Source organism: Artemia sp. Qi Xiang Cuo, chromosome 19 (genome assembly GCF_049724085.1).
Source record: "Artemia sp. Qi Xiang Cuo chromosome 19, ASM4972408v1, whole genome shotgun sequence".
Lineage (NCBI taxonomy): Eukaryota > Metazoa > Arthropoda > Branchiopoda > Anostraca > Artemiidae > Artemia > Artemia sp. Qi Xiang Cuo.
This window is the reverse complement of record NC_142812.1, coordinates 17,538,961-17,557,078: the sequence shown is the minus strand read 5'-3', so window position 1 is coordinate 17,557,078 and position 18,118 is coordinate 17,538,961. Positions and strand designations below refer to the sequence as shown.

Below are 18,118 nucleotides of genomic sequence, written 5' to 3'. Positions count from 1 at the left end.
TCTTCTTATCACAAATTTTGGCATCGTTCATATCATTAACTGGGACAAGTCCAGATTGACTATCCCCTCTCAATTCTTTAACGTGCCCAAACGATATTCTACTATTATGCCGTCTGGCTGCATCTTCAAGACCTTCGGAAATTTTATTCATGGCCTCCACTTCACTTCGCTTTTTTCATTCTTTCCTATACCTTCGCGTAACTTTATCACGGTTTTGCACATTCTCATAATGTTCTGCCCATCTCTCTTTACCTCTTCTTATCACAAATTGTGGCCTCTTTCCCATCTTTAACTAGGACAAGTCCAGATTGACTATCCCCTCTCAATTCTTTAACTTGCCCAAACGTTAAACAATTTGTGATTAGAAGAGAGGTAAAGAGAGATGGACAGAACATTATGAGAATCTGCAAAACCGTGATAAAGTTACGCGAAAGAATGAAAAAAGCGAAGTGAAGTGGAGGCCATGAATAAAATTTCCGAAGGTCTTGAAGATGCAGCCAGACGGCATAATAGTAGAATATCGTTTAATCATGGCCTCCACTTCACTTCGATCCATATTTTAACATTCGCTAATTTCCGTATATTTCTCTTATTTCCGCATCACTTAAATACTTCTTTTAGTGGTCCACCCTCTTCTCTAACAAACTTAAAACCTTGCTAGCTGCGTTTGTAACTTTCCTCTCTAAACACCATTTGCTAATTCACACCGGAGGATCCAGGGGGGCCAAGGGAGACCCCCCCCCCCAGGATTTTTCTGGCGCCCTTATTCCATGTTCTTTTTCTGTTTTTCACTCTTTTCTTTTAAATAAACTTGTCGATTTGGTCAATTATTGGCGTCCTTGTCACAAAGCCCCCCCCCTTCCCCCAAGATTTTCCTCTAGATCCACCCTTGCTAGTCCAAATCTAATTTCTTAAAATCATTCCATTCATCTCCAACATTGTCAAATTTTAGACTCCCCTTCCCAATTTTATATTCAACTGTACCTGACACCCTCTAGTATTGCCCAATCAACGAATGGAATTCAGTGTAAAAACCTCAATGACATATAAGCGATATTTATTGGTTAAACCGAATTAGTATTTTTGCTTAGTTTTTATCCCTCTCAATTCGAATTAGGAACTGACAAGGATCTTCAAGAGAAAGCACATAATTATGTCTTTAATAGAAAAATATTTTTATACTCTTGTTTTGCTATTATACACCTTGATATAGACACACAACAAAAAAATATTCAAAAGAAAATATCTATATTTAATAAAACTTAATCTAGTAAAAAAACCATTTCGAACACCTCCTTTCGAATTTTTTAAACCTGAAAAACTTCGATACAAATCTGTCTCAAGTACTGAAATTTCTCGACGGGGAGAAGGCCTGAAATTCTTTCCGACCAACCGAGCTTGATTGTACTGGAATGAAAAAAGATAGCGTTATCTTTTATACAAAATTCTATTTTCTTTAGATCAGCAAAAAATTCGTAGTCGTTTCATAGGTAGGCATTGACTCTCCGCAATGTCGTCCCTTGACTCAAGGTACAATGACTCTCCGCAATGTTTAATAAATCTCGTTATCAGTTAAAATTTGGCCTATAAGGGTTTTGATTAAAAAGAAATCGTCTAACGAAAAGACAGCGATAGAGTTCTAAGAATAAGCTCCTACAGCTACTACATATACAATGTCGTCCCTTGACTCTCCGTATATGAACCTCTCTTGCCCCCAATGCAGATGCTGGAGCTATACCCCTGCTTCCTTAATGGATGTAACCTGCATATAATAAACATTACAAGAATTCATTAGCAGTATTTTCGGTACTTCCGTATTAGCCAGTACACACTCGAGAAGTGATGTTAGGTTAATCCAAACGAAATATACCAAAATATGACAAAAAAAATAATACTTTAGTCTATATAATCGGTACTTATCTGTTATAGCGTCTGTGTTAAGTTCTTCATCTAAGTAGATCCTGTTTCTCTGACTAATCCTAATGAAATATCACAAAATATGATGAAAATAGAATTTTTAGAAACAAATTTGGGCTATATATTTGCATATTAGGAGGAGGGGGTAAAGTTTAGCGGGTTTGCATGCAAAATGTGTCAGGTACAATTATTCTGCATTTTGTTATGAAATAAGAATTGTTTTCTAACTTCACACTGTTCAAATACTTTACCCCACCTCCACCCCTTATGTGCAAATATATAGGCCAAATTATATATTTCCCATCTATTCTGTGAATTGTCTTTGTCTTGTCTCACGCTAAGCTGAAAGAAACTAACGAAGAAACCGGTTCTACAGTGCATCAATGGATGAAGAACTTAACATCGCATATAATCATATAATTTGGGCTAGACTCTATATTTGCAAATTAGGAGAGAGGGGACAAGGGGGGGGGGGGGTAAAGCAACCTAACCATTTGGAAGCAACTTCCTACACCCCATATATGATTTTTAAATTAACAGTATTTACCCCTCCCAATATTTTTGTCCCCTCACTAGATTTGAAATAAACAATTTTTGGAATTTTTATTGAAAAAATAAAAAAATAATAATAATAAAAAAACTCCTTCCTACATTTTCATGAATTGGGAATATTTTTAGAATATACCATATTCTTCGTAAAATCTTGGTGACAAGATGACCGATACTTTCTATTTTCCATTTTCGCACTTAATATTAATAAGACCCATACAAAATCTGGCATACAAACTACCATTTAAACTCTTAAGGTGAATATCAAAGCCAAAATCTGCTTTTGGGTTGCTCTGACAGTCATTTTACGATAGTCATGTTTGACAAAAAAATTCATACTTGGCAATTTTAGCATCAATTGTCCTTCAAAACAAGCCTCTCTCCAGGAAATGTGATTCAATCAAGTAAAAAATCACTCAAAGGTACAAATCTGAATTGGTAAAAACAAACTGGCAAAATGGTAAAAAAAAATTGTTTCAACATTCCATGTGAAGTTTCTTAATTTTCGATTTTTTTAGATTAATTAAAAAAACTTTTTCCACAAAATAAGTTTTTCAAAGAAAAGTAAAGAACTCCATTAAACAAAAAATGAACAAAAATAAATCAAATAATCTACCAAGCGTGAATCTACCACAAATCAGTATCGATAAATAAATGAAACCCTAAACGAACAGAAATTACGATAAATAATCGAGTCAAACTCAAAACGAGCACAAATTAACGTGAGTAGGGCTCAAAACCCCAATGCATTCTCAAGACCTGAACATAATTTGCACTTTACTGAAAAAATTATAAATGTTTTTACTTTTATAACTTTAATAAATCGAATAATATTAACATTTTGATTAACAAATATCAGTAAAAGTATATTAAACTGACAATGCTCATTCCATTTGTATTTTTCAGAAGAATCAAACCTAGCCAGAAAAAAAAAACATCTAAGCGGTTTCGGGCTTCAAAGGTTGGCCATATTTGCCCTTTCATATCGACTTTACTTTACCCCATTTTTTTTACACTTTCTGCCAAAATAGAGGATTATTAAATCGAGCGAAAACAATGACGCAATCGAGGTTTTATCCCGCTTTTACTTATTTCTCGAAACCTCAAAGAAGAGTAAAAGGGGAAAAAAAAGGAAAATTCCCAAAAGATCTATCGTGAAAATCCATAAAAGGTAAATACCAACCCTGAGAGCCCTTTATCCATATTTTATGAGGGAGGGGGGGCATGCTGAAAATAAAACAATGCTACTTAGTTAAGAACAATTGATAGAAAAAAGATAAAAAACTAGAATAGATGAAAACCTACCGACTGACCAGCTGGGGAAAAATTCAGGCAACAGAAATCAAATCCAAATAGCTTCCACGTTCCTTTGGCGTCAATAACGATGCTATTTGGGCTAATATTCCCATGAATTATTTTCGCCTCCCTGTGTAGAAACATTAGAGAATTGCAAAGTTGATATAAGCCATATTTGATTTCAACATGAGAAAAAACAATCTTATCCACGGATGATTGGTCATCTATTACGTCGGCCAAACATGTCATTACAGGCTCAGTAGCAAAGGCCAAACTTTCCCTAAAATAGTTATAATCAATAATCTGGCAAGTCCCGAGGGTTGCCGGGAAAGGTTCAGCAACATAGGCCGAAATATCATTAAAATAACCAAAATAAATGATCTAACAGATCCCTAGGATTGGCGGGACAATAGCCATTTAAAAGTTTGACCAAACATTTTATCATAGCTTCCATGCCAAAGGCCGAACATTCTCTAAAATAGCTAAGAATAATAATTTGGTAAATTGAAGATTTCGTTTTAGGAGAGAATGGGCTACTAATCTGACCAGCCTAACCATCCCCCCTTTTAAATGATTATAATATGACCATTCGTTTATTAAAAGTTTAGATAATCAGCCACAGCAACGAATTCAGCCACAGAAAATTCACAAGAAAGGCATCGGGGCAAGTGTCAGCCCCCCCCCCCCACCTGAGAACCAAAGTAATGATTTACAATAGGCTTTAAAATATTACTGAATAAAATACGTCAAAAAAATTAAAATATAAAACATTATTTATATCCTGGAAAAAGGAAAAGGCTTTGCATAGAGAGAATATTATGAGACTTATAATAAAAAGCAACTAACTTAATAACAATTAATTCCGACGGCTCTCTAATTTTAACTCTTGAAACTAATTAAATGCTACTAAAACAAATTGGAAAACCAAGTAAAATATATAATATTCAAAATAGCAATCGCGAATTAAAGAAAAATCGTAGGTTTTAATTTCTTGAAAAAGAAGGAGAGGATAGAGAAAATGTAGGAGGGTAACTGCGATAAAAAGAGAACCTATAAGATATTACGACAATAGATACCACGTAGCCTTATTACTGAACCAAAGGTATCTCTAATTTTTTCTTGAATGTTTAAAAATAGCATCGACTTCCCATCTCAAGCTGGTAACAATAAGGCAACCGTAGATAAACAACAATATCAAAAACCAAAAATACATGGAAACAAAACAAAAAGCGAAATTTTCTCATAGGCTACCCTCGGGTTCTTATCAAGATTGAATTTGTAGCAGAAATAGAGGAACCAAACAAATTCCTAGCAAAGTTCACTGAAATAGAGCAAGAAACAAAAGCATTTCTCAGATCTAAAGCACCTATCAAAAGATATAAACCTATATTTAGAAGGGTTGAATAGACATACAAATGGAATATTTTCCATTTAGAAGGGTTAATTGACAGAATAACTAAACATTTTCAGATTGGGATTCTACAGCTATATGTTACTACTAATGCTACTAACTCTCTGCAGTTCCAAGCCGCCAGAGGCCAACACAGTGCACACGCTCCTCTTCCATCTCAATCCATTCAAAACTTTCCTGTTTAATGTCCCGCAAGAAGTTCCAATTTTCTTTAATTTCTTTCTTACCTACCTCTTTCCAACCTGTTCGGGGACGACGTGCTTTTCCTTTGGCCGTAGATAGATGGCCAAAAGGACGATCTTTGGCAATCTATCGTCATTCATCCGCAAGACATGTCCTAGCCATCTCAACCTTTCTCTCATTATAGGCCTAGAAAGCGGTATAGAACCACATTGTTCGTACAATGCTAGACAGCTGGAGGTTTTGAGTCTAGATAGAAACATTACTTAGAAACATGGTTCCTGGGATTTGGCTCAGTGCTGGGAGGGACCACCTGCTTTTTATTCGGCCCCAGATAGATAGCCAAATTTTCGTCTGACCTTAAGGACGATCTGGCCATAAGGACGACCTAAGGAGTACAGCATCTGTATTTACAATGTATGAAACTGGTTTCTCCATAAATCGCAGAAACCGGCAGAGATCACAGTTACTGAGCACAAATGCACATTATACCCTACAGTTATCATACTACTATTACTAATAGCTCATTGTAGCACCAGGCCACCAGAGCACAAAATAGCTGCATACGCTCCTCCATTCGAATCTATTCCAAACTTCCCTCTTTAAACCCTCCCAAGAAGTTCCAATTTCTTTTAATTCCTTTGTTACGGCCTCTTTCCATCCCACTCGGTGGCGACCAGCTTTTCGTTTGGCCCTAGAAGGTAAGCCAAATTTCACCTGGCCCTAAGGACCATCTCCTACAGCGTCAGCAATTGCAACGTATGAAAACTGATTTCCCCATAAAACACTGAACTAACAGAGATCACAGGTACTGAGCACAAATACACATTATATCCTAAAGCTATTCTATTACTACTACTAATACTAACGACTCACTGCAGCCCAAGCCGCCTGAAGCCTGCAAAGCTACACACGATCCTCCTCTATCTCAATTTATTCAAAGCTTCCTTCTTTATGCCCTCCCAAGAAGTTCCAGTTTCCTTTAATTCCTTTGTTTGTATCGTTGCACGTTTTGCATCGTCTGAACAACTGCCTCACCAAACAGATACTTCTTTCCGGATCCTTAGGTCACAAAAGAAAATAATTCAAAATTGGTGGCAGCTAGTTAAGCACGAATCCGCAAATTCCAGTTAAGCTGGAAGTTTCCGGGAATTCCACCACAAATAAGAGCTGTTTAAACTTCAGCAAAAGATTGGCACAAGACCAACCATGATGGGACACCCTCATTCAGAAGCTTTGTTTGGATGCCGGGTGAGGCGGAAACGCCTGATGTTGCTAGAAAGTGCTAGAGTTTATCGCAACATTTTTCAAAATACCTTGAGTCTTCAAGTGGATGTTGAACTGTAAGAACACCGGGATGACGAAGTCGAGTGAGCTGTATAATTCCCTTCTTCAACAATTCAATCATAAACTCTTTATCCCTTCTTGAAAATGGATCCAAACATTTTTTTTCCAGAACAAAAACTGCAGCATCTTGAGACGTCGACTTCTTTTTTGCTGCATAAGCTTTCCAGAATAAACCTAGAATGATTCAGAATCATTTTATTCATGCACAGCAAAATTTTTGGAACCAAACATAACTAAATATAGTTAGCTAAAATTTTGTTAATTATAGTTAGCTATAATTATAACTATTATTAGGCTGATAATATGGTTTGTTATGTGTTTTGACCTGTTATCCACACTAAAAGATGCTATTCAGAGCAAAACTGTGCATTAGTTGACATATTTCTAGTTTGCCCCCCTCCCCCTTTTAATCTCTGCTTGTTCTGAGAAAGAAAAAAAAAACAGTTGATTTACAATTTGTGACGACTATTTATCTTAAATAAAAATAATATCTGCATTTGGTAAAACTTGATATAATAATTCTTAAGACCTTACATATATATTGAATTAAATATATCATATAAAGTATAGATAATTTAATTTGGTATAAGCCTAGAATTGGGGCTATTTCTCATGAGTTTTTTCATTTTTTGATTTTGTCAATGTTTATTAAATCTACAGGTTGAAACAAGAGTGAAGCATAGTAAAATACTAACTTGTAACACAGTAAACATGTAGTTTGGGCTATATACTTGCACATTAGGATATTGGGAGTACAGTAAAGCAGAAGTGCCTTTAAAATGGGCAAATCTCGATTGTGTGCCTTTAGACCAGGGCACTTTGTATCAAAGGAGTTGTTGTAGAAACATCAAAAAGGGCTCATTTGATTGGAAGTTGAAAGGGCTAGTGCCCTTTACAATAGTCAAAAGTGACTGGAGGGCAACTAACTACCAACTCGTACCACACTATCACTTTAATGATAGTTAATTCCATTTAATTTTTTAGTTTCAATTGTCAGCCTTAGTATATGGTGCCCAGAATATGCCTTATTAGCAAACCATTCTGAGCGTATATTGCAGATTCCTAAACTTCAAAAAGATAGATTGGAGTCTGTTTGCGTAGTTTGTGGTATATGGATTTATAGCTTTAAAAACTTAAAATAAAACTTGAAAATGTCATCTTGGAAAGCAGTAAAGTTAGATTATTCTTGCAAGTGAAGAACAAATTTCAACTATATAGCGATTGTCTTTGAAAAAAAAAAAAAAAAAAAAAAAAAAAAACTGAACTACCACATATTGAACATATTAGATCTCATATTTAAATTTTTTATCATAAATAGTAATAATTGGTAGTTTTAATCACGACAATTAATTGAGAATTGATAATAATATTATTATATTATGCTACACCATAAAACTACAGTATCTTGCTCCATTTAGGTACCTGGCCAAATCTACATGAGACATGAAAAGTTTTGGATGACTTTGCCCCAACCGCGCATACCAATCCCGGCTGAGGGCCGAGATCAGGAGATTGGTATCTGCACTACACGGACTAATGGACCATAAATTACGGACTAAGTCCATATGGACTTATAGTCCATAAATCAAGGATCGATGCGAAAAAATATAGTTGCATGGCTGGAAAAATACAGGCCAAAGTTGAGAATTGTCACAAGTCTCTCAGTGAATATAGTTAGCAGCTTTTACAAAATTCTGCACACTTTCTTAAAATATTATTTAATTATATTTTAATATTTTAAATTATATTTTAAAATTTAATATTATATTTTAAAATATTATTTAATATATGCACACTTTCGTTAAAATATATTTAGAAACCAAATTATTGATGTGTAGTGAATAAAATTTCCTGTGCAATCAACCAGTTGTTAACTATCAAAAACAGCAAAATAATAACTCCCTCCCATTGGACTCATCCTAGGTCAAATCATACCTAAAAAAGATCATTTGTTTTTAAAAATTATCCTTCAGTTTTTTCAAAATTATCAATTTTTTGTGGCAGCATCAAATTTAATTAAAATTTATCGTATATGATAAATAATCAAGTTGTAAGGGAAGTTCAGTGTTTTATACTGAACCTTGTAAACAAATAAGCCAAACAAATTAACTAAATTTGACAACGCTGTAATTTGGGTGTCAAAAAATTAAAATGTCAACAATCTGTCAATTTTCAAAGACAGCAACATGTTTCAGAGGGAAACTACATTTAAACTAGACTTAATTTAAGTGTTAAAATAATCTAAATTATTGGGCTTCTGGGTATTATTTGTCAATTGCCCCTTTACTTTTATAAATAAAGCTCCTTAACTTGAAAAATATTAACCTGGACCAGCAGAGCAGATAGGAGTTTGAGAAACTATGTCATATTCACGAAATACTGGATTTCCAGGCAAAGCATGAGATATTTGAGAAACCGTTGTGGATACTGTTGCCTGTACACTTGCTCTCAGTCTTGATAAGACATCCATCAAATAGGATTTGAACTGAAAAGAATAATAATTACATAGATTAATAATTGATACAATTAAAAATAAATAAATAATAACTGCTGACAAATAAAATAAATTAAAGAACCCCCTCCTGGCCATCAAAAAGAATTTAAGCCGGTCTTGTGCCAGTACTTTATTTTTTAGTTTATATTTATGTTTTTATTAATAAGTTTAAAATCCGTTTTAGTTAACTGCATTAATTTCACTATTCCTGTATTATTGCACGCTTTGGTATTCAATTAAACAGACTCTGCTATTTGAAACTCATAATTAAGGATTCTGTGTTTAAGATCCTTCTTTCAGATTGAAATAATCAAGGGTTATATGAGCACCAAGGATTTTAAGTAAGATTAACTTTCCCCTTTTTAATTCCATTGCCAAATCAACTACTACTACTACTACTAACAACTCACCGCAGCACCAGGCCACCAGAGGCCAACACAGCTACGCACGCTCCTCCTCCATCCCAATCTATTCAAAGCCTCCCTTTTTACACCCTCCCACGAAGTTCCCATTTCCTTTAAATCTTTCTTTATGACGTCTTCTCACCCCAGATGAGGACGACCTGCTTTCCGTTTAGAGCTAGACGGTTGGCTGAAAAGAACAATCTTTGGCAATAGTAGAGGTAACCCTATAACTCCGAACATGACCACGTGGTTTATGGTTTTTGTCAGTGAGAATTTGAAAAACAGGAATTTTGGGGAGAAAGATTGCGTAATCGGTCAATGACCTAAATTTCGAAAGGTGTTGATGTTGTTGTTGTTGTAAGTGCATGCTCGAGACGAATGTTATGCCGTCCAGGAATTTGGAACACCTGTGCTGTCGACCTCAATTCACCTATCGTGAATCAATAATTCCCCTTAGAAACAACAAATTAATTCACCTTTCTTGACAGATCAATCAATCAATGACATCATCTGTCAGACTTTAAAAATTTTCGCGTAGAAACGATTCTCCAGGAATAGATCCAAGTCATTAATGTCTTTGCCTCGGAAACAACTCTACTGGTCGAACTCCAAAAGATATTAATAACCAAACGCCATGGAAACAATTCTCCAAGAAACATCTTAGCGATGAATTGCTTTAGCGCGGGAATCAGGTTTCTTAGTAATTTGAAATGTGTCAGCGCAGAGATGCCAAACAAAAGGAACACGCTGAAATTACGTTTAGGGATTATTTGGGCGAAGCCGTTTTAGCTATTTTATGGAATTATTTCGGCGAAACAGTTAGAGACATTTTAAAAGATGATTTAAAAGATGATTTTAGAAGGGAATTTAAGGGTGAAACTCTGTGGTCGTTGTAATACACAAGTTGTATTTTAACAGGATCGTGAGGTCCCCTACCCCAACCCCAAAGGGTTCCGATCCCTCTACCCCAACCCCAAAGGGTTCCCATCCCCCTACCCCAACCCCGAAGGAAGCCCCCGGTACTCAAAGGTCCCCCAAGCTCACCAAGGGCCCCCGGCCCTCAAGGTTCCCCCAGACCCCCCCCCGGGGCCCAAAGGGCCCCTCCCCCTTTGGCCCCCCAAAGGGGCCCCTCTCCCTCCATCTCCTCCCTCCCCTCCCCCTCCTCCCCCTCCCCTCCCCTTCCCTCCCCCATTTCTTATACTTTTTTGTGCATTGAGACACAGAACGACCCCCTCCCCCCTCCAAAGGTCTGATTTTTCAAAGTTCATTTTGAATTTCCTTCGTTGAAATGCAAGAGTTGGAATGTTTCAATAGTGTTTGGTTGTGGTTTACCTTGTCACAGTTACATTTTCTTGATTTTTCAAAGTTCATTTTGAATTTCTTTCGTTGAAATGCAAGAGTTGGAATATTTCAGTAGTGTATGGTTGTGGTTTACCTTGTCACAGTTACATTTTCTTGATTTTTCAAAGTTCATTTTGAATTTCTTTCGTTGAAATGCAAGAGTTGGAATATTTCAGTAGTGTTTGGTTGTGGTTTACCTTGTCACAGTTACATTTTCTTGATTTTTCAAAGTTCATTTTGAATTTCTTTCATTGAAATGCAAGAGTTGGAATATTTTAGTAGTGTTTGGTCTACCTTGTCACAGTTACATTTTCTTGATTTTTCAAATTTCATTTTGAATTTCATTCATTGAAATTCAAGATTTGGAATATTTCACTAGTGTTTGGTTATGTTTTACCTTGTCACTGTTACATTTTCTCAATTTTTCCAAGTTCATTTTGAATTTCTTTTGTTGAAAGTCAAGAGTTGGAATATTTCAGTAGTGTGTTGTTGTATTTTACATTTTCACAGTTAAATTTTCTTGATTTTTCAAAGTTAATTTTGAATTTCTTTTGTTGAAATGCAAGAGTTGGAATATTTCAGTAGTGTTTGGTTGTGGTTTACCTTGTCACAGTTACATTTTCTTAATTTTTCAAAGTTCATTTTGAATTTCTTTCGTTGAAATGCAAGAGTTGGAATATTTCATTAGTGTTTGGTTATGGTTTACCTTGTCACAGTTACATTTTCTTGATTTTTCAAAGTTCATTTTGAATTTATTTAATTTAAATTTAAGACTTGGAATATTTCAGTAGTGTTTGGGTTTGGTTTACATTGTCACAGTTACATTTTATTGATTTTTAAAAGTTAATTTGAATTTCTTTCTTTGAAATGTAAGAGTTGGAATATTTCAGTAGTGTTTGGTTGTGGTTTACCGTGTCACACTTACATTTTCTTGATTTTTCAAAGTTCATTTCAAATTTCTTTCGTTGAAATGCAAGAGTTGGAATATTTTAGTAGTGTTTGGTTGTGGTTTACCTTGTCACAGTTACATTTTCTTGATTTTTCAATGTTCATTTTGAATTTCTTTCGTTGAAATGCCAGAGTTGGAATATTTCACTAGTGTTTGGTAGTGGTTTACCTTATCACAGTTAAATTTTCTTGATTTTTCAAAGTTCATTTTGAATTTTTTTCGTTGAAATGCAAGAGTTGGAATATTTCAGTAGTGTTTGATTGCGGTTTACCGTGTCACAGATACATTTTCTTGATTTTTCAAAGTACATTTTGAATTTCCTTCGTTGAAATGCAAGAATTGGAATATTTCGGTAGTGTTTGGTTGTGGTTTACCGTGTCACAGTTACATTTTCATGATTTTTCAATGTTCATTTTGAATTTCTTTCTCTGAAATGCAAGAGTTGGAATATTTTAGTAGTGTTTGGTTGTGGTTTACCTTGTCACAGTTACATTTTCTGGATTTTTCAAAGTTCATTTTGAATTTCAGTCTTTGAAAGGCAAGAGTTGGAATATTTAAGTAGTGTTTGGTTGTGGTTTACCTTGTCACAGTTACATTTTCTTGATTTTTCAAAGTTCATTTCGAATTTCTTTCGTTGAAATGCAAGAGTTGGAATATTTCAGTAGTGTTTGGTTGTGGTTTATCTTGTCATAGTTAGATTTTCCTGATTTTTCAAAGTTCATTTTGAATTTCTTTCATTGAAATGCAAAAGTTGGAATATTTCAGTAGTGTTTGGTTGTGGTTTACCTTGTCACAGTTACATCTTCTTGATTTTTCGAAGTTCATTTTGAATTTCTTTCATTGAAATGCAAGAGTTGGAATATTTCAGTAGTGTTTCGTTGTGGTTTACCTTGTCACAGTTGCATTTTCTGATTTTTCAAAGTTCATTTTGAATTTTTTCGTTGAAATGCAAGAGTTGAAATATTTCAGTAGTGTGCTGTTGTAGTTTACCCTGTCACAGTTACATTCCCTTAATTTTTCAAAGTTCATTTTGAATTTCTTTCGTTGAAATGCAAGAGTTGGAATATTTCAGTAGTGTTTCGTTGTGGTTTACCTTGTCACACTTACATTCTCTTGATTTTTCAAAGTTCATTTTGAATTTCTTTCGTTGAAATGCAAGAGTTGGAATATTTCAGTTGTGTTTCGTTGTGGTTTACCTTGTCACAGTTACATTTTCTTGATTTTTCAAAGTTCATTTTGAATTTCTTTCGTTGAAATGCAAGAGTTGGAATATTTCAGTAGTGTTTGGTTGTGGTTTACCTTGTCACAGTTACATTTTCTTGATTTTTCAAAGTTCATTTTGAATTTCTTTCGTTGAAATGCAAGAGTTGGAATATTTCAGTAGTGTTTGGTTGTGGTTTACCTTGTCACAGTTACATTTTCTTGATTTTTCAAAGTTGATTTTGAATTTCTTTCGTTGAAATGCAAGAGTTGGAATATTTCAGTAGTGTTTGGTTGTGGTTCACCTTGTCACAGTTACATTTTCTTGATTTTTCAAAGTTTATTCCGAATTTGTTTCGTTGAAATGCAAGAGTTGGAATATTTCAGTAGTGTTTGGTTATGGTTTACCTTGTCAGAGTTACATTCTCTTGATTTTTCAAAGTTCATTTTGAATTTCTTTCGTTGAAATGCAAGAGTTGGAATATTTCAGTAGTGTTTGGTTGTGGTTCACCTTGTCACAGTTACATTTTCTTGATTGTTCAAAGTTCATTTTGAACTTCTTTCGTTGAAATGCAAGAGTTGGAATATTTCACTAGTGTTTGGTTGTGGTTTACCTTGTCAGTGTTACATTTTCTTAATTTTTAAAAGTTCATTTTGAATTTATTTCTTTGAAATTCAATAGTTGTAATATTTCAGTAGTGTTTAGTTGTGGTTTACCGTGTCACAGTTACATTTTCTTGATTTTTCAAAGTTCATTTAGAATTTCTTTCGTTGAAATGCAAGAGTTTGAATATTTCAGTAGTGTTTGGTTGTGGTTTACCTTGTCACAGTTACATTTTCCTTATTTTTCAAAGTTCCTTTTGAATTTTTTTTATTTGAAATGCAAGAGTTGGAATATATCAGTAGTGTTTTGTCGTGGTTTACCTTGTAACAGTTACATTTTCTTGATTTTTCAAAGTTCATTTAGAATTTCTTTCTCTGAAATGCAAGAGTTGGAAAATTTCAGTAGTGTTTCGTTGTGGTTTACCTTGACAGAGTTACATTTTCCTGATTTTTCAAAGTTCATATTTAATTTCTTTTACTGTAATGTAAGACATTGAATATTTCAGACGAGTTTGGGGGTGGTTTAGCTTATCATACATACACTATAATAATTTTTCAAATTTTATATTTAATTTATTTATTTTAAATTCTAAAGTTTGAATATCTAAGTTGTGTTTTGTTGTGATTTAAGTTGTAAGAGTTAAATATTATTAATTTTTCAAAGTTCATTTTGAATATATTTCGTTTAAATGAAAGAGTTGGAATATTTCAGTAGTGTTCGGTAATGGTTTACCTTGTCACAGTTACATTTTCTTGATTTTTCAAAGTTCATTTCGAATTTCTTTCGTTGAAATGCAAGAGTTGGAATATTTCAGTAGTGTTTGGTTGTGGTTTATCGTGTCACAGCTACATTTTCTGGATTTTTCAAAGTTCATTTCGAATTTCTTTTGTTGAAATGCAAGAGTTTCAATATTTCAGTAGTGTTTGGTTGTGGTTTACCTTATCACAGTTACATTTTCCTGATTTTTCAAAGTTCATTTTTAATTTCTTTCATTGAAATGCAAGAGTTGGAATATTTCAGTTGTGTTTGGTTGTGGTTAACCTTGTCACACTTACATTTTCTTGATTTTTCAGAGTTTATTTTGAAATTTTTTCTTTGTAATTAAAGAGTCGGAATATTTCAGTAGTGTTTGGTTGTGGTTTACCTTGTCAGAGTTACATTATCTCGATTTTTCAAAGTTCATTTTGAACTTCTTTCGTTGAAATGCAAGAGTTGGAATATTTCAGTAGTGTTTGGTTGTGGTTCACCTTGTCAGTGTTAAATTCTATTTATTTTTCGATATTCATTTTGAACTTACTTCGTTTAAATGAAAGAGTTGGAATATTTCAGTAGTGTTTGGTTGTGGTTTACCTTATCATGGTTACATTTTTTTGATTTTTCAAAGTTCATTTTGAATTTCTTTCGTAGAAATGCAAGAGTTGGAATATTTCAGTTGTGTTTCGGTGTGGTTTACCTTGTCACAGTTACATTTCCTGATTTTTCAAAGTTCATTTTGAATTTCTTTCGTTGAAATGCAAGAGGTGGAATATTTCAGGTGTGTGTGGTAGTGGTTTAGAGTTCATTTTGAATTTCTCTTGTGGAAATGCAAGAGTTGGAATATTTCAGTAGTGTTTGGTTGTGGTTCACCTTGTCACAGTTACATTTTCATTATTTTTCAAAGTTCATATTAATTTCATTAATTGAAATGTAAGAGTTGGAATATTTCAGTAGTGTTTGGCAGTGGTTTACCTCATCAAAGTTATATTTCCTTGATTTTTCAAAGTTAATTTTGAATGTATTTCATTTAAATGCAAGAGTTGGAATATTTCAATAGTGTTTGGGTTGTGGTTTACCTTGTCACAGTTACATTTTCTTGATTTTTCAAAGTTCATTTTGAATTTCTTTCATTGAAATGCAAGAGTTGGAATATTTCAGTAGTGTTTGGTTGTGGTTTACCTTGTCACAGTTACATTTTCTTGATTTTTCAAAGTTCATTTTGAATTTCTTTCGTTGAAATGCAAGAGTTGGAATATTTCAGTAGTGTGTTGTTGTTGTTTACCTTGTCACAGTTACATTCACTTTAATTTTCCAAAGTTAATTTTGAATTTCTTTCGTTGAAATACAAGAGTTGGAATATTTCAGTAGTGTATGGTTGTGGTTTACCTTGTCACAGTTACATGTTCTTTATTTTTCAAAGTTCATTTTGAATTTCTTTCGTTGCAATGCAAGAGTTGGAATATTTCAGTAGTGTTTCGTTGTGGTTTACCTTGTCACAGTTACATTTCCTTGATTTTTCAAAGTTCATTTTGAATTTCTTTCATTGAAATGCAAGAGTTGGAATATTTCAGTAGTGTTTGGTTGTGGTTTACCTTCTCACAGTTACATTCTCTTGATTTTTCAAAGTTCATTTTGAATTTCTTTCGTTGAAATGCAAGAGTTGGAATATTTCAGAAGTGTTTGGTTGTGGTTTACCTTGTCACACTTACATTTTCATAATTTTTCAAATATCATTTTGAATTTCATTCGTTTAAATGCAAGAATTGGAACATTTCAGTAGTCTTTGGTTATGGTTTACCTTGTCACATTTACATTTTCTTGATTTTTCCAAGTTCATTTTGAATTTCCTTCGTTGAAATGCAAGAGTTGTAATATTTAAGTAGTATTTGGTTGTGGTTTACATTGTCACAGTTACATTTTCTTGTTTTTTCAAAGTTCATTTTGAATTTCTTTCGTTGAAAAGCAAGAGTTGGAATATTTCAGAAGTGTTTGGTTGTGGTTTACCTTGTCACAGTTACAATTTCTTGATTTTTCAAAGTTCATTTTGATTTTCCTTCGCTTAAAAGCAAGAGTTGGAATATTTAAGTTGTTTTTGGTAGTGTTTTAATTTGTCATATCTACTTTTTCTTTATTTTTAAAATTTAATGTTACTTTATTTCCTTTAAATCCCCCCCCCCCTCCAAACTCAAAAATTTCTAGGTGTGTATATTAATCCTATGTATAGATTGTACGATTTTTACATAACTGAGGTTCGTTTAGATTTGGCTATAGACAGGAAAAAAGTTAGGTGTATGGTTAGGTTAGATTAGATTATGTTAGGTTAATTTAGGTTAGACTAGGTTAGCCTACGTACGCGCGCGTCTGTAAAATGTAACTGTGACAAGGTAAACCACACCGAAACACAACTGAAATATTCCAACTCTTGCATTTCAACGAAAGAAATTCAAAATGAACTTTGAAAAATTAAGAAAATGTAACCATGACAAGGTAAACCACAACCAAACACTACTGAAATTTTCCAACTCTTGCATTTCAACGAAAGAAGTTCAAAATGAACTTTGAAAAATCAAGAAAATGTAACTGTGACAAGGTGAACCACAACCAAACACTACTGAAATATTCCAACTCTTGCATTTCAATGAAAGAAATTCAAAATGAACTTTGAAAAATCTAGAGAATGTAACTCTGACAAGGTAAACCACAACCAAACACTACTGAAATATTCCGACTCTTTCATTACAACGAAAAAAATTCAAAATCAACTTTGAAAAATCAAGAAAATGTAACTGTGACAAGGTAAACCATAACCAAACACTACTGAAATATTCCATCTCTTGCATTTCAATGAAAGAAATTCAAAATGAACTTTGAAAAATCAGGAAAATGTAACTGTGACAAGGTAAACCACAACGATACACTACTGAAATATTCCAACTCTTGCATTTCAACGAAAGAAATTCGAAATGAACTTTGAAAAATCAAGAAAATGTAACTGTGACACGGTAAACCACAACCAAACACTACTGAAATATTCCAACTCTTGCATTTCAACGAAAGAAATTCAAAATGAACTTTGAAAAATCAAGAAAATGTAACTGTGACAAGGTAAACCACAACCAAACACTACTGAAATATTCCAACTCTTGCATTTCAACGAAAGAAATTCAAATGAACTTTGTAAAATCAATAAAATTTAACTGTTAAAATTAAAATCACAAAGAAACACACCTTAATGATTCTAACTCTTTCATTTCAACAAAAGAAATTCAAAATGAACTTTGAAAAATCATTAGAATGTAAGTCTGATAAGCAGATCCACAACCAAACACACCTTAAATATTCCATCTCTTGCATTACAATGAAAGAAATTCAAAATGAACTTTGAAAAATCAAGAAAATGTAACTGTGACAATGTAAAACACAACCAAACACAACTGAAATATTCTAACTCTCGCATTTCAACGAAAGAAATTCTAAATGAACTTTGAAAAATCGAGAAAATGTAAAAGTGACACGGTAAACCATGACACAATACTAATGATATATTCCAACTCTTGCATTTCAACGAAAAAAAATTCAAAATGAACTTTGAAAAATCAGGAAAATGTAACTGTGACACGGTAAACCACAAACTAAACACTAGCAATACGTAACTGGAACGAAGCATGTT

General features: G+C 33.6%; 1 protein-coding gene across 4 annotated transcripts in view; it reads right to left on the bottom strand.

Moving 5' to 3' along the window:
- The window catches only part of LOC148940562 (SCY1-like protein 2), a 143,056-nt gene that overhangs the window by 59,806 nt on the left and 65,132 nt on the right, over nt 1-18,118 (bottom strand). For 3 of the 4 annotated variants that reach the window (XM_089104959.1, XM_089104958.1, XM_089104960.1), the window contains exons 2-4: nt 9,026-9,185; nt 6,670-6,874; nt 3,772-4,042 (exon numbers count right to left, since the gene is read on the bottom strand). In XM_089104959.1, the coding sequence (XP_088961085.1) occupies nt 3,772-4,042; nt 6,670-6,874; nt 9,026-9,170 (621 nt within the window). In that variant the 5' untranslated portion in view covers nt 9,171-9,185. Of the gene's footprint in view, nt 1-3,771; nt 4,043-6,669; nt 6,875-9,010; nt 9,186-18,118 lie in introns of those variants that run through there. The other variant, XM_089104961.1, reaches the window with a different exon arrangement.